The sequence below is a fragment of the Amblyomma mixtum genome, chromosome 4, assembly GCF_055824585.1.
Source record: "Amblyomma mixtum isolate Tamu chromosome 4, ASM5582458v1, whole genome shotgun sequence".
Taxonomy (NCBI): Eukaryota; Metazoa; Arthropoda; class Arachnida; order Ixodida; family Ixodidae; genus Amblyomma; species Amblyomma mixtum.
This window is the reverse complement of record NC_143015.1, coordinates 102,108,919-102,130,862: the sequence shown is the minus strand read 5'-3', so window position 1 is coordinate 102,130,862 and position 21,944 is coordinate 102,108,919. Positions and strand designations below refer to the sequence as shown.

The 21,944-nt window shown below is 46.5% G+C and overlaps 1 protein-coding gene across 15 annotated transcripts in view; it reads left to right on the top strand.

Moving 5' to 3' along the window:
• The window catches only part of LOC149347632 (uncharacterized), a 47,809-nt gene that overhangs the window by 4,431 nt on the left and 21,434 nt on the right, over positions 1 to 21,944 (top strand). For 11 of the 15 annotated variants that reach the window (XM_089587228.1, XM_089587229.1, XM_089587227.1 and 8 more), the window contains exons 4-9: positions 3,616 to 3,727; positions 5,770 to 5,864; positions 7,349 to 7,470; positions 13,398 to 13,546; positions 15,510 to 15,610; positions 21,307 to 21,441. In XM_089587228.1, coding sequence (XP_089443354.1) covers positions 7,417 to 7,470; positions 13,398 to 13,546; positions 15,510 to 15,610; positions 21,307 to 21,441 — 439 coding nt within the window. In that variant the 5' untranslated portion in view covers positions 3,616 to 3,727; positions 5,770 to 5,864; positions 7,349 to 7,416. Of the gene's footprint in view, positions 1 to 3,615; positions 3,728 to 5,769; positions 5,865 to 7,348; positions 7,471 to 8,278; positions 8,353 to 8,382; positions 8,415 to 13,397; positions 13,547 to 15,509; positions 15,611 to 21,306; positions 21,442 to 21,944 lie in introns of those variants that run through there. The other 4 variants (XM_089587230.1, XM_089587226.1, XM_089587225.1 and 1 more) reach the window with 4 other exon arrangements.

Genomic DNA, 21,944 nt, shown 5'->3' with positions numbered 1-21,944 from the left:
GGTGGGGGGGCGATTTACGCCTCAAAGCGACTCAGGGTCTGAGGGACGCCGTAGTAAAGGGCTCGAAAAACTTCAGCCACCTGGGGTTCTTTAACGTGCACTGACATCGCACAGTACACGGGCCTCTGGAATTTCGCCTCCATCGAAATTCGACCACCGTGACCGGGATCGAACACGCGTCTTCCGGGTCAGCAGGCGACAGGGTGCCATGGTGGCCGACGCTGCGCGAATGCTCGCATGCGTCCACGCTGGAGAGGCTTAGCGCGCAGTATGGGGCTCAGAATCTAAGGCTTTCCAATCATAAAATCTGCACTTTTAGCTTAGGTGCATTACTTTAGTAAACCAAGTGGAGAAGGGAGACGCTGAATTTCGCAGTAAGAACCTTGCGTAGCTGATGGAGTGGCCGCACATAGGTAGCCACTACGCATCACCAACTCTCTTTGTGAGATAGTCGTACCTTGGTTACTTTCTGACGAGGACACTCACAACGGAGCCGAGCAAGGCTTTATTTATGCGCATTTGGCCAGATCAGACTACTGTTGCGCGCCTACCGTGTGCACTGAACAGTTCCTTCTCAACTAGCAGAACTGTTCCAACGTCATCCCAGTACTCCCTACCTCCTGCTACACTTTTTGTTCTAGACATCTGCCAATTTGATGATATCCATTTGCTTCCTTCAGATATATTATAGAATACTGTAATCTAAATATATCTTGTAGAGAAAAAGATGGTCGGCATCTGCAGCCAGCTGCGACAGGAAGCACGGCGAACTGCAGAGGTTGACAGCGCCGAGAAGCGAAGGCGTCGAGACGGGATAAAGATTGCAGTGCGGTCGGAAGTAGAGTCGCAGTTAACGGAGATCAAGACGTCGTCAGCCGCAGTCAGTTTGCCGCTCGTGGTTGTGGTAACACCCAATGGGTCTTCGCCGAAGGGTACAGTTCACTTTGGCACGAGTTCAGTTGATGACAACGTTATGTTCGGAGAGAAAAACCCCGTAAGATGACATCTTGAGAGGACCAAGAAAAGCCGCCATAAGTGGCGAATTTGCGACGCGAAGCGAAAAACCAGCTAGCGTCGTCGTATATTTTTTTGCAGTTGGCGGTACAGTTTCTCACTCAAGACAGGTTCAACAGCGCCGATGTCAGCCCTGTACGCAGAAACTTGCTTCATAATCGTCGGAGAAAGTCGAGGCCTTGAACAGGACAGCTCATTCCTTTGCCAGATCAAGCCCTTTGTCCCTAAGGAAGCCCTTTGTCCCTAAGGAGATTGCTCGGACACTCCCTGCTCGGCTGCTGTCCCGAAAGACGCGGGTTCGATCCCGGCCGCGGCGGTTTAATTTCTTTGGAGGAGAAATTCTAGAGGCCCGTGTACTGTGCGATGTCGGTGCACGTTAAAGAACCCCAGGTGGTCGAAATTTCCGGAGCCCTCCACTACGGCGTCTCTCATAGCCTGAGTCGCTTTGGGACGTTAAACCCCATAAACCAAACCAATGCTCGGACACTCTCGCTTGTTCCCCCTGTCCCGCCTGCACGTTCTCGGGCGCAACTGTCCACGGCGCTACCATCGGTTTTCTTCCAGCCTCCCGTTGCAGCGCGGTTTACCTACAGTGAAGCCGTCAAACAATCTCACCAAGAACCTTTCGTTTCGTTTGACCTCCACCATGTCTACCTTGTTTCCTCCCGCCCGACTGACACCTCAGCGTTTGTACCAATGGCGCAAGACGAACAGCCTCCCTATTTGTTACGACTGCTACATTGCCGCCAACGTGATGAGCCCCAGCCGCCGCCGGGCCCTGCCCCCAGTTGCCGCTGCCAACCCTCAAAGCCTTCTTCTACATCCGTCCGCAGCGTTTTCAGCACACCCCGTACCTGCACAAAGATAAAACGGGCTTTATCTGCAGCAATATATCTGTTGCGAAGGCTGGGCGCAGAAGTCAAAGACAGGTCCGGCTGGAACATTTGGCACTCTCGTCTCCTGGCGCGTTTCCTGTGCCGCTGCAGCTGCCGAACATCTTACTCTTTACAACTGAAGTACACCTATCTTCCAAAGACTGGCACAGAGTTCTCGCTCAATGTTCTGTGGAGAGGGAAAACTGAGAGCTAGAGATGTAAAATTTTTAGTGGCATGAAATAGAGAGTTCCAGCTGAGGCCTCGATTAGGTATTCGGTGCCTTTTTTATTGCAAAGGCATTGTATGGCTCGTCGCCAACAGAACCGGGTGGTGTTTGACGTCACGGTGGCATAACAGAAAAAGAAAATTTCTTCCGCAGACGCGCAACTGAAACCAGGACTTATAATTTGTGAGGCCAGCGTGCATCCTATAGGCCAGAAAACATCTTCTATTCCTTTACATAGGCCACAAAACCACGTTGCTTCTTGGAGAACAAAGGTGCACTTCTTACATATGCGTTGCCTTATGACTGTGTTGATGAGTAGGTGTGTCATGAGAAAGGAAGAGAGAAAATTGAATAAGAGAGTAAACAATATACCGGAAATAAAAATAGAAAACGATGCTCTCGCATCCAAACCGCGTATGTAGTCTTAAGTGCCATTCGTAAATATTTTTACGAAACACGTCTCAACAATCATGTGCCGTTTTCGCAGGAGGCTGTCGGCTCTTCACTGCGTAGGAGTCGCCTTGTTCCTCCTGAACTTGCGGCGTCTATGCATACTGCATGTACTGCCGGAAAACGGCTGAAAGTATAATGGGTGGTACCAACTGCACACTCCACTTTACACTTTTTTGCTCAGGGCCACACATTCTGGCTTAACTAGTGAGCGCCTTTTTAACGAGCACCTTCTTGTCTAATGAGCACCTTCTTGCTTAACGAACGGCAATGGAGCGCTGTGCGTGGCGAACACTGTTGCCCGACTACATTCAGCACCATTCGTGCCCACAGCTGCTGGGTTCGACGATGTGGCGAAATTGGTTTCAGGATCCGCGAGAGCCATTGGCAATTCTCTCCTGAATCACACGCTCTTTGACCAGCACACAGTATGGGAGCAACATAAAATGCACGTCAATGTTTGACGCCGTTTCCTTCATGTACGTCTTCACAAAGATTACCGACAAGAGGATATTAAAGACTTTGAAAAATACACTCCCGCGTTGCTTATATTGAGTAGTAAATAGCACAGAGAACTCCGTTTTAGTGCGTGCCCGCGTGCATGCATGTGTACGTTGATCACTGAAAAACGCAGGGCTCAAATGTAAAACGTAATGGCCGGCTAGCTGGTAAAATGCAGCATAATATCGAGCCAAATGACAGAAATAAACACGTAGCCTAGGATTGTTGGCGGCATGCACTTTTCATAGTACACTAAAGCTATTTCCCATGTTTGATGTCCGTCTTGCAATAAACAATCTGTTCGGACCACCGAATTACGCAATGGGCCAGTCAAGTGTTTTTCTGCCATCGAAATTAATCGATATCAGCGTCGTAAGCACACTTCGTTTGCAGAGCCCGTTCGCGTAAATAGAAACATAATATCGCTCACTGGTTGTTGCACGCTTACTGTGATTGTTGGGTGGTACGTGTCATTGTTATCCAGTTCCGCTGGAAGAGATGCGGTGTGCTTTGATGACAGTTCGCAAAAAGCCTCCCCTCTTTCACAGCCACCAAGCAGCCGTGACGTTCCGCGCCATCAAACCTACACAGGGCCGGAACCCATGGTGCTTGCAAGTTGCTGCCATCATCGTCGCAGCCTTCCTCACGCTACGCTGATGGGTGAGTGACGGTTGATGAGAGCTAATGTGGTTTTTCAGCGCAATTTTATTTCAGTACGTGTGACTAGGGCTCTTAGCAATTTTTCCACAGCAGAATATTCTGAAATTAGTGAAGGAACCCCTTAGGCTCCTTGCAACCTTATCACAACTTCAGGATTCGATGATGCCGCAGAGTACCTTTCAAGACAGGAGAGAGACGGTGGCACATCCTTTCCGCAAACCCCTAACATTGCACATAGCGTATATTGCTATCCTACCCTTATCCTTTCTTACTATCGCTCACGCCTGTGTACTGTGGGATGTCATTGAAGAGCCCCAGGTGGTCGAAATTTATGGAGCTCTTCACTACGGCGTTCCTCGTAGCCGGAGTCGCTTTCGGACTTGAAGCCACCATAAACCTCAACCAACACCTACTCTGGCTCCTTCCTTTCTTTCCCTCTCCCTGTCCTTTTACTGCCGTTTGCCACAGCTCAGGTGCTTCATGTTTAGTGGTAGATGCCCCGGCTGACATATTTGCCTTCCATTGTTAGTTTTAGTTATAAATAGTTAATAACAACAAAACAACTAACTATTGCTGTCGCCTGACACTTTTGTTTTTGTGAATGTGGTAAGAAAAAAGTTGAATTCAAACCACTAAGAAATGTCGCAGGGTGCGAATCCATTTTAATCCTAGTGACGGCAATGTTGTATTAAAGTGAGCTGCGTATGTACAATGTGTGCAGAATTATTTTCTGAAATCGCCGAGAGTACAATTTATACCGTATGGCCGTTTTATCGCGTAGGTTTTAAATGCCAGGCTAAGATAGTGCGCGGATAACTGACTCTGTGAACCGCCTCACCACCAAAGCGAATTAAAGATTTTGACTGGTTCAGTTAGCGCCCGTCATTGCGGACGTGATTTAAATATGTCGTCTAGCAGGTGCTAGGATGATTCAATCCACTGGAGTGGTCCATGAATGCGCTTTCTTGGAGGTATACTGTGCGCTGCAATGTCACTGCAAGTTATAGAATCCCAGGAGGGAAGGATTTTAATTGAGAGTTCTTCACTTCAGTATCTTTTATGTAGTGGTTAGGCATTTCGGTTATTTTTTTTATTCGATTGACTTTTTCCGCTGTTTATTTGAGAACAGCTCTTTTTCGGTGGATATCATCGACGAATGAACTACCAACTGTATTCGGAGATTTCGTGTCGCAATCCTGTGTGGTCAAAAATCACTTAGTCTATATCAGCGTTTATGCACCGTGAAGAGTTTACTTGGAAGTATTTAAAGTGGAAATGCTGGAAACGGGTGTTGTGCTTAACGTGTTGCTACAGTCGTTAGAAAGTAATACAAGTTAATTTCACATCTAAGAGCTAGGCTGACATGTTATTGTCGGGTTGCCGTGCTGGATTGAGTGAGAAGGCGGAGCATGTTGATGGCAGTGATGGAAGTGCCACTTAATCGTCGCGGTAGCCAGAACATATTTGCACCGCCTATACACGGTTTCGCGTGAGCTTGCAGTTAATAAACCTGCTTAGCCAGCTAACTGTTCTAACTGGATGATAATAGTGAATGGGCAGGTCTTAGCTATAACGTGGGATGAGGTTGTGGTGCTCACCGCTATGCAGAGGCGCGTAAGCAAGCGGAGCAATACCTCATTTCCCACAGTTGCGCTGCTAATCCTACATTACAACCCTCGCATCGCGCCTCTCGCTTTCCTACGTTATTTTGAACTGTGAATGTAACCCGTATTCGACAGCTAGCCAGCTGTGCCTCGGACGCTGAGAATACTAAGCTTTTTCGGTTAAAACCGAATTTCAAAAACTGCATTCGGCTTACAGTTATCGCTGCCTTTTGGTTTAAACCGAACAGTAAAACCACTACTTATAGCTCATGTGTCGCTTCGGGGCCTTCAACCTCGTGATTCTCAAATTTAGAAGAGGGACTGCAACTTGATTCTTGTTCTAATAAAAACTTCGAGTAAGTCTTTAGATGCGCTTGCTACCGCTTTCAGAAGCTTTGTCCGCTTATCCCGTCTTTTTGTATTTTCCTCCACTTTCAGTGCTCAGGAGCAGACCACCAAGCAGAGCCGATACGAGCCGTCCAAGGAGCCGATAACAAGGCTGTCTACACGCATTCTTCTACGCCGTTCCCAAGGTTAACCATTTTCTTTTTTCACATTTTGTGGAATTGCGTGGCGAGTGAACGCTGGGTCTAAATGCTCGCAAGAGCTTTTTGAATAGGGTCGAGGGTCAAAGCATAGAGTACTTGTGGGCTGGCTGTTGTACAAGAAAAACCCCCTTAACCACCAAGGTTCGAATATTGAGGTTCTGCACGCGCATTTTCTGCTGTTGTCTACGAAGACAGCATAATCCTCCTGAAAAAGTGATAAAAAAGCTGTATCATGCAAAACTTAATAAAAGCTCCGTCATAAAATTTTATAGAAATATTATACACATGTCAGACAAGGTTGTACACTGTCTAAAATTTATATTCTTCCATTTCTAGGACAAAATGTGTATGAGGTTGTTATTGAATCATACAGAACTTTTTCATTTTGTTAAGAGAAGTTCTTATTGGGCTCGTAGGTTCTTGAACCTTTAGGAACCCATTCACACATCATGTTGCGCATAAGCATCGCTCAAGAAATATTTTCTCAGCCTTATGCAAAGATACAAAGATGTTGTACAACCATGTAACACATATATCTTTAAAACAAAGGAAAGGAAATGGGGGGTTTGTTTGACATGCATGTAAAGGAAGCCAACACCCACTGAAACCAAGGTGCATAGGGGAATGTTTTTTTTTATTGATGGTGTTGATCCATGGGAGAATGATAATAATAATATCAGGCAGGTGTACGTGGCTTGGTCTCTGTAACGTTGAGGGTGTTCTGGACACTCGATACTCACCCTGCGACCATGGCAGGTGGTAGTTAATGGTTTATCTCGAGAGTTTGCTCACCCAATGAACGCTGCGGCCTATTCCTGCAGTGCCGCGTGTCTGCCATAACATCGTCAGCGCTAACGCAAACATGCCACATCTCGCTCACACCACCCTACCTACCTCGGAGCGGTATTCAGGCATCCACTGGCTCACCCAGTAGTTATCTGCACTTCCTTTCCTCAAAAATCATCGCAGTCAAAAACGTCAGCGCCAACGCCAATGAACACAATGAACGCCGACGGCCTATCATCGGTTTTGAAGCACAACTAAGGTGTCCACTCTCCCAGGGGGCCTGTTATGCACTTCGCTTCCCTTTGCTTTATTTGAAGCTCAAATAAAAGTGCAAACCCCAAGCGCCCCGTAGACCATAGTAAAGCTTACGCTTCGAAAACAGCCATCCCACCGGTGGGATCCGAGCCCACGACCTCTGAATTTCACGTCCGGTGCCCTCAAACTGACCTGTGGCAATGGCAGTCCAATCTCCGGAATTGACAGCCGTTCAGTCCACTTTGTTATTGGCTTTGATGGGCAAATTAATTCGAGTATTATTCTCCCATGCATCGACACCACAAACAAAAAATGATACCCAGGTGGTCGAAATTTTCGGAGCCCTTCACTACGGCGCCCCTCATATAGCCTGAGTTTCTTTGGGACATTAAACCTTCATTCCGAGTCGCGTTCGTTCCTATTGCCAGATGGAACCCCAGGCTTAGCCTCTGCGAGCCGCAGCCTTCGCCGAAGCCGTCGACCACCACTGCGATGGATGACGAATCGCAGGCACCATCCTCTGACCACCCGGCAGGAGCGTCGTCCAGCTGTGAGTTTCAAGTATTTTTCATTGGTGACCGAAGCTAAGAGCAGTGAAAAACAAATTACTTTTCCCGCTGTCGAAAAACCCTGCAACCAAATGAGCTTTTTTTTCTACGTGTGTTGGTGCGTACTGGCTCCGAGTTTATGAAGACTTTCGGCTCGCCAGAACGCGTAAAGAACACGTGCCGAAGACATAACCTGTTTTTAAGGGCAGAATGGAGGAATGATCACTATGCAGTTGGTATTGCTAAAACCACTACAGGTAGCAACCACTTGCTGTACTGTGCCCGTAGGGCCAAACTGTGAGCCCATTCGGCAACTGTTTTTTTTTTCGGCGATACTGCGATAGTTACTAACGCGCCCTCAAATGATCATGATGGTCTCTACAATACATCGAATATCCTTGGAGCAGGAACTTTGAGACTAGCGTGAAAAGTGTGATATTGTGTGTGGTGAAAAGCAAACCACATAAGCGGGGCGTGTAATTTACGGAAGCGCCGTGGTGTCGATGGAAATAGCGGTGCTCAGTGCGCCCTGCACCACCGCCTCCCCTGTGCCCCACCTGCCCCAATCGCTTTGTAACTTGCAAGAAATAATTAGGTAAAGCACATCAAAATAAAAACCTGCTGTGTGGACCTTTCAAAACTGCGACGAATATTTTGAGATCTCTGCTAGAACGTGAGCTAACACCTTAACTCCTGAGGCCAAATAAACCAGTAATAAATTCACATTCCCTATGTGCACACGATGGCTGCTCACTAATAACCACCAGGCTCACTGTCCTCTCTTCTCTCTCTCTCTTCCTTTCTTTCCAGCGCGTAGGAGACTCAGTTTTATTATTCCCTAGTACTATACGCACTGCGGACTGGAAGACGTTCTCGTGGACACGGTAAGTGCGTTTTCAGTGACATCTAGCTAAGACTCGATTGACAAGTACAGCGTTATCCCTCGGTTAGCTCCCTCGTATTTCTCGCTCATCTGTAGCACACCACCCCTCTGGCCTGTAATCAGTGTGCTTAAATGAACAAATGAATTTAGGAAGTGGGTAAGCGGAGCCGCAGCTTGGCCAGGACCGTGTTCGTTTGGATGTTTCACGCAAGCTATTTTGTGGACGTAGAGTCCGCGGCAACGCTTGGTCCGCAGTTACCCCCAGATGCAAGATCGTGTGACTCATTTTGACCGTCTAACCACCGGCAGATTTCTAACCTACACATGTGGCAAAATAATGCAGCATTAGTGTTGAAGCGTAAAGAGTCTTCTTCATCCAATTCATCATGGTCCCCAACCGTCTCACCGAAACCCTTCGTGATTTAACTCAAAAACCAAAGACCGAGAACCTATTCATGATTTTTATGCACTTTTCTAATGCATTCGGTCGGGCTTCCCACATCACATTCCTTTCCAAGATAAACCACCTACTTGGCGATGGCCTTCTTGTTTGTCGGACCGTTAATGTTTTGTGAAATCGCTCCCAGTTGGTAGAATGCAATGACCACGTACTTAAAAACGAGAAGGAAAAGGTGCCTGCTTTATCTATAGCCGGCACAAGCCGACGGATTCACCTACCACACTTCTCTCACTCCAGCCTCACAACCCTCAATATCAGAGCGAAGACTAAGTGCCTAAGGTTTTTATATTTCGTTGTACACAGCGCGGTTGACCTGAACCCCACACTTCCGCAGCACACGGACCCGACATAAGCCGGCCTTCACACTAGAATTCATTTCTTGTAACAATATCTTTAGCTGTTCTCTAATTTTATGAGTTATGGGGAATAGGAATGTTTAAACCCTGCACTTAATACGCAGCCTGGTCACAATGCACGGCAAAGGCCTTTCACATGTCTCGCCTTTACCAACTGCAGCCATCGTACCTCCGCAAGCTTCTTAATCTCATCCACTCACCTTTCTCCTGTTCCCCGCTATGCCTCGAATAAATCAGAAATTCATTGGAATCATTTAGAAATAATTTCGAAAAAAACAGCTGCGACCGCTACTTATTTTTCCTTAGCACCTAGCTTTCTTAACATCCATAATGTTTAAAGTATTGTAAATGCCTGTTGTTAACTGTTTTTTTGTGGTTTGCCATGTGACATGCGACTCCCTTTGCACTTTGTTTTGTTTTTTTTTGTGACCACGTGTCTACTCCTGTAATCCTTCGGGATTGCAGCATTTTGGAATAAATAAATGTGGCACAAGCGCTTCTAACGAGCAGGGTGTTATGGTGTCAGCAGTTTCGAAATAGAATGAAGGAAGGTCGGAAAGGCGCAGAAGGGTCAAAGTGCTCCTGAGAGTGCTTCACTCTCTGGTTTCGGAACTGTGACAAACTGAAAATAAACGGAAACGGACTAGATGCAAATACGAAAGATAGGTTAGCCAGTAAAAAGAAAGAAAAATAAGTGCCGACCAAAAAAAAAAAGAGAAACGAATTGTGGGTAATGGCGATACAATATACATGGACACAATTATCATAGTGTATAAAAATCAAAATGCCACGTCGGCCCCCGCGGTCGAATTTCGGTGGAGGATTAATTCTGATCATTGATCAGTGATCACGAGTCAGTGATCATCACTGAATGTACTCCCCGAGATCGTCATCGCATCCTTTCTCCTTCTACGAAGGACGTGTGAGTGACTGTGACGAAACCGTCACGATACTTTCCCTGTGTAGCCATTGAAAAGCGCTGGCTCCGTAATATTTTCGATTAGATTATTTCGTACTGGCCCAGTGTGGTCGCATGAGCAACTTAGCTCAGTCTGTACCTTCAATTCCCAGTTTCCTCGAAAATTTCGCCATTCAGCTGCTTTGTCTGAGCTCTTCGAGGGTGTGCTTAGGCAAAGCCATGTAAGTACTTGTGCGCGATGGCCACAGCGACGCCCTGGAATGATTGCAGTTAGCACTGGAGCCTTTAGAAGTTGTTTGGCAACTTTTCGAGAATCACCATCAAGGGCTTCGATCGGTATGTACTGCGCCAGTCTTTAAGCTCTTGTCAAACAGCCGTTGGCTGCAACTCCACTGGTGGTGGTGAAAACTTTATTTACAACTGGGGAGTTTGGGACACACAGGTCCGTGGGCCCCCGCACGGCCCCACTGCACTCAAACGTTCATGTCCCGGAGGCTCAAGACGCTGGCAGCCCGGCCGGTGGCGATGGCTTGCTTGGTCGGGTCCTCAGAACGCAGTAGGGTCTCCCAAGCCTCCCAACTAGCTTCTGCGCGTCTGTGAAAGAGATGCGAAGGAGCAATTTCCAGTGGTTACCGTTTTCGATAAGTTTTAGCACAGGCCGATGGAAGCTTACGGCAATTCTCCGAGTGGAACCCGAGAATATTGACATAACCAGTGCCACACAACCTGACGAAACGTTGTCATGGCGTTGACTAACCGCCATTTTCGATTAGCACATGAGAGAGTCGAAATAAAACATTGCAGCTCTGGAGATTTATGACGCCATGCATGTGACGGCTACTAAGCATTTCGTTACTCCCTCTACGGCCTGATAGCTATTAGTAATAATCAGCATTGCGTTTCTTCGCCGACGACACTTTGTGCACGCTTTCCCCCTTTCGCTATCAGCCTTCCAGAAATAGCTTAATCAGTGCCACCTGTCGCCAGTACCATGAAACGAAACGCTGTGGTGACCAGATGCGAATAGTTGAAGGCGGTGTGCGAGTGCACACCCAGATAGTTAATGGAAGATTGTCAGAGTAGCAAGATTCTTCTCTTCGCCACTGGCTTTCGTAGATTCATGGCTGCCTCTGGCCTGACATTCTCAGCATTTCAATCGCATCCGTGGTTCTCAGTGGATCTGCTTTCGTAGTGTAATTATTATTAAATGGGATTTAACTTCTGCGTGATCGGCACATGTAACGGAGAACCACGAACGCCGAATAAAGCTTGGTAACTCCGCGGCGGCGGTTGAAATTCGATGGAGGCGAAATTCTTTAGAGGCCCGTGTACAATGCGACGTCAGTGCACGCTAATAAAACCCAGGTGGTCAAAATTTCCGGAGCCCTCAACTATGGCGTCCCTCATAGCCTGAGTTGCTTTGGGACGGCAAACCACCATAAACCTAAACCTAAACCGTTCGAAATAGCTTCTAAAACTCGTTCGGTTATCTAAAGAAGCCGATTATCTAGAGAAGAATATAGACTGTCATAGCTGAGAACCGTTAATTTAAGTGAAGATCAAATAGGATTCTACTCCCAATAAAAAATATCAACCTTAAAAGGATATAATCTTGGAACATCTATCAGATATATATGAGAAACTGTGTGTGATTCCCATCATCTGTATTAAGCTACGATTGTCCTTATAACGAGTCAACACAGGAACACTGGACGAATGCATGCAGGATATAGCCCTTCACATACATTTGAAACAGCTTTTTTACCTCTACCGATATGTCGGTCGCCCCATTTCAAGCTACGGCTTCAGGGCATCCTAGAGCATATATAGTTATGGTATACCGACGTAAAATAGGAAATGCTCTGATTTAAGCGTAGTCATCTGCTTGAGTACTCAAAAATGCATATTCGTATAGGTTATGAAGGTTTTCACCATAAGTTACATTAGTCTTTAAAAGTACCCGTATACATATTGCTGCTTTGTTACAGCGAAAGCGTTCCTCCGTACGCGGTACATCGGTGCTAACGACGGATTGGCATGGTTCAGAAACTTCAGCACTTCAACCTGAAGCATAAATGTCAGTTTGCCGCTATTTTACTGCCACGTAGTTGCATTAATAAATTTCAACGCGAAAATATTTAGCTCCGGGGGCATTGGGCACAAGGGTAGCGCATCTGTTCGTCGGTGCACACCTAAAAGCGCTATATCAGGCGTTCTGCTTTCGTGACTTCATTGTGTTAAACACTTCCACTGTGCGCAGGATTGGCCGAGAAAAAAAGAAGACGGGAAAAAAAGAATCTGTGTCCCACTCAGTTTCAGTTTAAAACTCTAAATGCTCATCTTATCTCGTGCTCGGTCTAAGCCAGCGATGTCTTGCCAAGCAGCACGGGTAATTAGCCCAATATTCTAGTCCTACAGTGTACTAGAGTGAAGCCATCCATTTTCATTATTCGGCCGATTAACTATGCTGTTGCTTAGATTGTTCCTAGTTTGGGAATACACTTCGTCTATTGCCACTGCGGCATATTAACAAGCTGGGTTCACTAACTGGTCTATTTTTTACGACGGACATTGGTCGCTCAAGGAGACGTCAAACAAAAAAAACGTGGCGTCGCCGCTGAAAGCGAAATGCGCGATAAATTTGCTCGCACCGATCACCAAATTGCTGGTAGTTAAAGGGTAATTGCACGTTTTAAAAATCTATGAGCTTAAAGGGGTTGAATGTGTGAAACTTGCGGGTGATGCATTTGAAGTCATTTTGGGCTAGCGTTTCAAGTGGTGACGTAATCGACGACTAAAATTGCGGCCTTTACGCTCCTTGGCAGCGCGCAGCGCCAAGTGGGGGCGCATAAAACGTCATTGAAGGTACTGGTACATTCCCAACACATAAACACTTACTTTGAAAGAAAAGAGCAGTCCCCGAAGGCAAAGCCTGCCGAGACTTCTTTGGCAGCATCAAACGGGGCACGGTGGGGTGTGGTTGATGGCAGTCATAGTTTGAAATCTTTCCTCCTTTGACGTCGCACCAAAAGTTATGCACTCACCTCCGGTGCTTTGAGGAGAAGCCTAATTCAATCCCCGATTACGTCACTATTTTAAATGGTTGCGCAAAAACTCTTACCGTGCTTTACCTAATGCCTGTATAGATTTGAATCTTTGAATTTCGCGGAATTCTCAAAAAGTGGTGCAGTTGCCATTTAAGGTGAAAAAATTAGTGAAGGCTTTGCTTTTTTGTGCACTTCGGTAAACACAATTGCGCATCACAACTTATTGGGACCTATTCCTAACCGTATTTATCGCGTTCTGTGCAGGGATATTGGACGCAGATTCTTCGTTGTCATGGAGAACTGGCAGAAGCATCATGCCTCATGTCCCTGCGTGTTTCACTCTCGGGTCTCACGTGGAGCGAGATCGAAGGCGCAGGCGGCATGCCACGTGGGGCGTTGCTCGAAGCAGCCCGGTACGAGGAATGTTTCCTGGTTGAGATGCTGCGGCAACGCATACAGAAAATAAGGAAAACAGCCAATGTTGTCTCGCAACCTGGTGGTCAGTAGACCATGCATAGGCCGTTTTGTCATTTCTGGTTGATAAATAGACTTCGTTGTATGTAGGGTCATTTTTGTTTTCACATTTTTATTTATTGTTTTGTTTTCCTTTCCTCAGAAGCGGTGGTGAGGTTTACGTACTGATTTGAGAGCCGTCAGTGTAGACCCAATGCTTTAACTGTCACTTTGTGCGTCACTCGAAAGGATTATGTTTGCATTATATAGAGAGTTTGCATTTGAAAAGTATAGATGGTGTATAATAGTGTTTATACACTTCCATTTCTTTATTTGCGGTAAAGTGTCTCCGAGTGGGGCAGTGTATATTTAAGCTGAGTATTTTAAGATTTGTGATGAAATGGCTTTGCCTTTCGTTTGGATAGGGAGTGTATTTGATTTGATTGGAAAGCACTGATTTGGCGCTGCGAATCTAGCGCAGGTTATAATACCGCTGCCTGAAAGGCCGCATGCAAACACTCTGTAGAATCACTTTTAACGCGAGACCATTAGTACGCCCATGTCGGAAAAATTGTCCGCGTCGCCGTTGGCTATCGTTTCAAGCCTCGGTGCCCGAGCACGGAAAGGAAATGTGGCGCCTGTCAAGCAGGTCACGTGACCTTGTGACGTCGTTCCAACTTCGCTACCATCAAGGTCGTTACCTGCCCACCGGACTGTGAGCAAACTGCCCGTCCTGGCAGGTGCAATTTAAATGGAGGACTGATCGAGAGGGGTAGCTCGGGAAGAACAACCTGGGTCTCACAAGGCCCCCCCCGGTGGCAGCACCTGCCATCGCTGGGCAGTGGCACATCGCGTCACCGCTGCACCACTGCGCCTGAAGGGGTATGAAGACTACCAGCGATCTATGAATGTAGAGTAGTGAGCGAGAAATTCCGTATGCATGGACATTAACTCATTACCCTCTAGCGTCGTACCCTTGAAGCGGGGCTTGAGTGACCCCTCCAATATTTTTTCGCGATGTTCAGGGTCAGCTCATCTGCCCAGGAGCCGCTTTGTACCATCGGGAGTGAAAGTAACAGACACCCTCGGCCTCCAAGATTCGAGCCGTGCCACTCTGCGTGGGGGCGCTGCCCAACAAAGAATTTGTGGTGTCGAAACGAGCCCACCGCACCTTCAACATTGAAATGTTTTCACAGGTGACGCCCCCACGTAAATTGTCACGGGCTGGAACTTGAAGCAGGGGTCTGTTACTTTTGCCCTCGACGGTACTCGAGCACAAATGCTTACAGGACTGTAGTCAATCTAGGCATTGACTCTAAGGAGGATCCAGTAACTCGGAGTAGAAAGAGGTTTACCTCCGAGTGCTCCCTCTCGTTAAGGCACTCAGATCATCCTGATCAGGCCTCCTTTCTCTTGCCGGTGGGTCATCAGTAGACGGTTATTCATTTTTACTGACGTTGTCTGGGCAGTCATTTGTGCTCTTATTTCGCTGTCTGGCTTTTGGCGCAATGCGGGAAGCTTGCACATGTGGCTTGCTTGCCAAGAGCTGCACCGCATCTTCGCTGACGTCACAGCTTCTGGACTGTGCGCGGAAGTTTCCGTTCTGCTTCAGTGTTTTTGCTTATGCACAACTATTTTTTTTGTATTTGAAAACAAGTATTTTAAAGATGTTTAAAGTTCCTGCGAGAAAAAAAGGGCAAACCTAACAGTATGAGCAAATGTATAAAGTGAGTATAAGGGCTTTCTCGTACTCTAACTTGAAATCCCTCGGCAGCATAAATCAACCACTGAAAAATTACTGGAGTTGCTATTTAAGCAGCCCCAAAGCAAGTGCGGTTCGTTCCTCGTAACATTGCAGTCTTACCGTCATTGGTAATGTTTTTTATGAGTGACAAATTCTCAGGTACGATTTACCCTATGCAGGGGAGCCGAAGCCCCGCTTCTTCGTGTGAAACACAAGCGTCGCTCATGGACGCCCCCTCTGGGAAACTGTCCATCCCATCATTCGTTCCACTACAGTCCCGGTGAGAAATCGTTTCTTTGTACAAGCGAACAGTGGTTGGGATTTCAGCTCTAGCGTTTTGACCCCCGAATTATTTTATTCACCTCACAACTTGCCGAAAATGTTCATAGCGCGAACACCATAGCATCGATGCTCAGCTTCGAATGACGAACATGAAAACGAAGGTTTTTTTTTTACAGCTACTTGCTGAGTTTTTGTAGTAACTAGCAAATGAGACTAAGAAGCAGGAGGTGTCTATAGCGTGCTACTGTGCCTCAACAACGAATTCTGACAACTTCAAATTTTTACAGAATAAATTCGCTCCGATTAAACCTGGAGTGACGAGATAGCTACAGCTAGCCGAGTGGAACTCGCTCAGTCGAATTCCAAAGTCAGTCTTTCGTCGCTCCGTTTCGCTGGGCGTTCCTTCATCATCTTCGCCCCTGGACATGGATTCACTCTCCCCCTCTCACCTCCCCCACTCGGTTTCGCCGCCGCCGGCAGCTGCTCCGCACCACGTGACCAACCACGTGACCAGCTACTGCACGGCACGGTGGCTGCGGCCATGTCACGCTGAAGGCTCGAAATGCTACCATAATACAGGCGCGGGGCGCACTCACCAGCTGCGTGCTCTGACGTCACTCCGAGCATGCGCTCAACCGACGAGGGGGGCGGTGTCTGCTCTGCCGTCAGAGTAGCCGCGAGGTGCGGGGCGTGCACACCAGCTGCGGGCTATGACGTCACTCCGCGCATGCGCACAGCTGGCGAAGCGGTGGTGGCGCGGTTCAGCGCGCAGCCACGCTGACCTTGCGAAGCTGCTGGCGTAGTGTCTGCAAAAGGGAAAACACTTGAATCACGGTCCTAAAAAAGGAAAATGCAGTAGCAATTAGATTGTCTGATACAATGTCTACAATGAGTGTCTAATGCTGTTCTTGTGATTTTCCCGTCAAAACTCCGGTTGGAACAGGTTCCATTGCCCTTAAAGGATATGCATGAGTCACTCCCTTCTAGAATGCTTGAGTACCTTCCGTATGGTTACCTGTGGGACAATCCTACCCAGTAATCAACCTTTATCCACGGTTGTCCATTTTCTAGTCTGGATCTATTTTTACGGCTCCTTGGGAATTTTGGGGGGGAGTGGAGGGGTAGCAGCTTAAAATTTTGGGGGTCCTAAGATTTCCTACTAGGTAGACTCGTCAGATTTTCTACCAGGTTGCCACCCGCAACCGTGGACATGTTTTGACATCACAGGGTCGCGTGACCTATCAATCCAATCAGCCAGTTGCGAACTGCCACAGGGGCAGGTTGTGATGACGTCACACGGTCACGTGACTTCACTCGACCAGTGAGAAAATACTGTGCCAGAGAAGCCGGAAATTTTTGTGGAACAATCTAAATGCTTTCGCATTAAAAACACCAAATAACTTTGAAGATTTCCTACCTAGCTGTACATGCGAAGCAAAGATAGCTGTAACATATTCAGTCGGCTAAGAGCCGCTTGCAGTTGCGCATTTAGCCCACGATGCTAAATGTTCTGTACAACAATACGACTTCGTTACTGAAATATTTTTGCTCAGTTAATTTTGGCCATGAGTCTGGAAACCCTGACACAGCTCCCCAAAGCTATAAGTGTTACGTGTTACCGGTCGTGTTTCCAGCGGCACGTTAACGTTGTCATTTATTTTGCCAAACACTGTAATACCATAATTTCAAAAAACCTCAGCTCCAAGAAATCTTCGAGCAAGTTTTTGTAAATTAAGCTGCCTCAAAGTAGTGAGATTTAAGGGCCTAGAACTGGCCATTTTCTGGTGTGTACTTCGAGAGATGAACTACTTGCACGTCAGACTTGTGTGTTACATTTCGCTTTGCATCTGTTGATACCTGTGTGCCTGTTAGTGGGCTGTAGCTGTTACTCCCAGGGAAGCTGGTGTTTCGATCTACAAAACCGTCGCAATCGAAACCTGTATTGAGAGGCTCCTACTATGCAGGACTCACTGCACTTGTGTATATGGCTCGAAGACAGATTTTTTTTTCCCGTATGCATGTTCACTCAGGCGAGCTTTTTTTCTGACAGCAATACTTTTTCTATGTATGTGTTTGAAAAACTCTAGTTATAATGGACTAAGTGAATGTTCGATGGTAAAGGTATGCACACCAAAAGTAGTATGCACACCAAAAGCGTGAACGCCAGTTATCAGAACTTTAGTGGATTTTCTCGGTGAAAATGTTGTTACTCGCGAAATACAGCTTGTAGTCCACTGAGAGTTTTCGATGTCGGCGGTAGCAATAATACAACGCTTTTATCCAAAATTTATTGCTTTTAATTTTTTACCCTGCTTCTAATTGGTTCAGGTAAACCTCAAGCCTAGCCAACCAGGAGTGGCGGAGGGCAAAAATAGGAGAGAACAAATTCTTTTATCTTCCCTGGAGTGCATTGCACGCCATCGTCCATTCTAGCACATTCACAAATAATAAGCGAAGTGCACTGTGGGTATAAAATATCCAGAAAAGTAGAGGCTTGTTCCTCTCGGTACTCACCTACGCCGACGATTGGAGACGTCCAATTCTTGTAAAGAATCAGTTTGGTTTATGACATTTAGGCCGGTGGCTAAGCATAGCAGGTGATTAAGAAACTTAAAATTCTATTGTTGGGTTCATAATACATCCTGCGCAATGTTGTCACTTGCTAGATTCCCCAGAGGACATCTTTATCGATATTTCAGGAGGATGATCAAACAGGGAAAGGAGCACGAGACAGCAGTGATTAAGACACGGGTCTTTTACTTCCACACACCATGGTAAGTCCGCCTCAGTGCCGTTTTAAGACAATTCACCAAATTTTTTAAGCGTAGGAAAAGCCAAAGATGACAAAAACGAAAAAGATCAGTGCTTTGTGGGTTTCGGCTACACAAAAAATTCAATTCAACTGCTCTACCTTCGACGTCAGAGCTTCCTGATTTAGTCTTGAAATGGCACTTTTTTCCAGAAGTGTCAAAGTTATCTTCTCCACCTTGGCCGATTGCACAGCCGTAGATTTGAAGTTTTCCTTCTCAGCAAAGAGTTCCTTCGGAACGGTGGCGAGCCCAACGTGCTTTTCAAGATTTGTTTTCTAGAAACTTTTTTGAATGAGTATGTTACAAAGATGTGTTTGTTTGTTCATGCTGAAAGCAGCCGGCATGTATGTCCCCCTCTAATGTGGAGCTTTTCGTTGAGCTGCTTTTCTTGACCGCAGCGAAATAAATTTTTGGCAGCTTGAATAACCTTGGATCATGGAAGACAGTTGGGCTAGTTGGTGGTTTTCGTTAGTGACGGCGACATTGCAACTAGCGTGGAAAGCACAAGGACAGCGACAAAAAAAAACCGACGGGACAGCACGCTAGCGTGCTGTCCCGTCGGTTTCTTTTGTCGCTGTCCTTGTGCTTTCCACGCTAGTTGCAATGTCGCAGTCACTAATGAATAACCTTTAGACCAGCTCTTCAAAACTCTCCGAGACCTTTCGAAACACGGACCAAGCTTTTTGATTATTTGGTTAGTTTCTTTGCAGAGAATAGGCTGGATCCAAAACACATCGTTTTTTTCTGTTGCCTTGGTCTGTGTGCCACTTCAGAAGTACTTTATCTGTATCTGCGTATCCATAATTCGGTATGCTATACCGCTAGTCGCAATCAGAAGTTGTGCAAACTAAACCTTCTCGCTCGGCCGTTTACTGACTCCATTTGTAGGCAAGCAACGATATTTTATAACTGATGTATCCTACGGCCCTCTCGGAAAAAGTAGTGGCACTTACAGGAGTGGTAGATGAAGGACGAGGCACGACAGCTGCAGTGCTGGCCATGTATATCGGACGTTGAGTGCTTCTATGGCATACAGGGTCTGCTAAGTTGCACAGGTGCCCTTTGTACATGTGCACGAGCGCAGAACAGGAGCAGGTTCGTATTCCGTATTCCCTCGTTCACGTGATAAGCCGCGCTTTGTATAATATCCGCAGTTCAGCAGATGCTCCTCGGTCACTATCACGGTAGCCTTTATTTTATATCACTCCCCACAGTGCCAGACATGTTAGTTTGTGGTTATACAGACGGTGTGCCTCACAAATTAACTCTCGTAACCGGTTCCGCCAAACGCAAAGCGACTCCGGACTCTAAATCCGAAAAGGGCTTCAAGGCTGCAGCTCACGGTTCATCATATCTCCTAGATTGGCATCAGGTGCTACCCATAATATGCACTTTGGGGTTGTCATCACGAAGCTGGGAGGTTGTGCGGGCTATCGCTCAACCGAGAGGATATGTGGCCCAGGTTGGCTTCTCGTCACCCGAGGGTGGCGGGCCCGTGACTACGGTGATTCAAGCCAGAGCAGGAACCCAGCGAAGTCGGGTGTAAGGTCCGTAGTTGGGGTTGTCATACCTCTCTGTCTCACTATACGCGGTTCCGGACCAGCTGATCATTCGACTGATGCCGTTGTACATGGGAAGTGTGACAGCAAAGACAAATTGTGACACATGTGACAAAACGTTTGACAAAAAGCCAAATTTGGTTCTAATGCTTCACAACGTCGGCGAGAGCTCTAAAAAAATCCATCGCAGGGAGACTCGGCAGTAGTAGCTCTATTTTGAACACCTGACGAATGGTCGACAGAGTCAGACTTATGCCGCAGGCCTCGAGAGCTCTTAGGACCGAGACGTTTAAACCTTTTCGCATGGGGTCAGCTAAATGAGAGCTTTACTCACCATTACTAAGAAATGATGTATGCCCACATCGGCCTGAAAAATTTGTCACTACCGAAGAACATTCCTAGACATGCTGTCTGCGCTTAGATTGTCGGTCATGCCCGCAGTGCTTTAAGGAGCAAACAAGGGCTTACGTACGTTAAAAATATACGTGCCACTCATCTGTTCGCCGCATCGCAAACGTCGATTAACCTCAACATGCCCAGAAACCGTTCTGTTTTGCTGGCGAATGTTTTTCCATTAAACCAGTAAATACTCAGCCTATCTGTGTATAAACCATCCCCTTCTCAATAGCCTCTCAGCTGAACCAACCGCTGCCCTTGGTGAGGTCAATGCTTTTAGTGAGTTCTTTTTATTCCTATTTTCTATCCTAACTTTTGCCGCTTGCAAGACGCACTGAGATGGTTATATATGCAAACAGACTTCAGAGAGCCTAAGCATCTTTTTGCACACACTTATCCAGTATAGTTCAGTGTTTTCAATTTTTACACTCTTAATGCCTCTTTGTATTCTAAAATACAGACTCTGTAGCTTAGAATACACAGACGCATTCCAAGTCTAAACGTTCCACACAATAAACAAGACCGGACTTATACGGGAATCGAGGCGGAGACAATTTATAGGTAGTTTATAGGTTTATATTAGCCGGTCGTATGTCATTATGAGAATATGTAGTCCATAAGTTCAGAAAAAATATATAGAAATCTATATCCAGTTAGAAATCACTATCTTATCTCTGCGGAGTCCGTACGCCTTCCACTTTATTTCCATACAATTTCTGTACAATGTACAATACGTCATACGCCCTCTCCATACGTGTTTTTCACATATTCCATACCGACACCGTCTGCATCATACTCACTTCACAAATGCTATAGAAACATACGGAAATTTTCGGCAAAGTAACCCTCTCCAGACACGCACATCCTGTCTTAGGATGTTTCCGTGTTGCGCTAAGGTGGACGCTATATTCTGCTTCATCCATTCGCAGACCGGAATGTGCCTACATCCTCCGTTCTGAGCTGTCTTCGAAGCCAACCAGGTTATATTGAATGTTTGCATCCGGCGGGGAACGATGCATCCTGCTTTGGTTCTCCTGCAGGCGTCGCCATACTGCGTAGACGAGGTAAGTAACATACACAGCAATATTCTTGCCACGCCATCTCAACTAACTTACCGATCTGGCTAGCTCATACAAGAGTCGTGATGGTCATATCCCTGCGTGCAAACTTCCAAAATTTAACTCTCTCGTGTTATTCGAACTGCTCGTCATTGTGGCTTCCAGTCGTGTAGAAGGGTGAATGTACAGTCGTGAGCAATATGAGGAGGAACAAACTTTTCGCACAGAACTACGAAATTTCTGGCTTTTCTTCAGCTAAATTTTAGAACGACTACTAGATGTTATACGCCAAGAAGAAAATTTGTTACACAAATCAAATAACTATGTTTATTAAATATGACTGAGGAGTAATCAGTAAATGAATTCTCTTGCTTTATTCCCTGTCATATTCCTTACGACTGTACACGTTTTGTAAACTATGCAATTATTCGACCTCCTCTGCCGCTCTCCTCGCGAACATGTTGTGCAAGGTGTCGCTCTCGAGCTAGCACTTAATTCCTCGCGTTTCG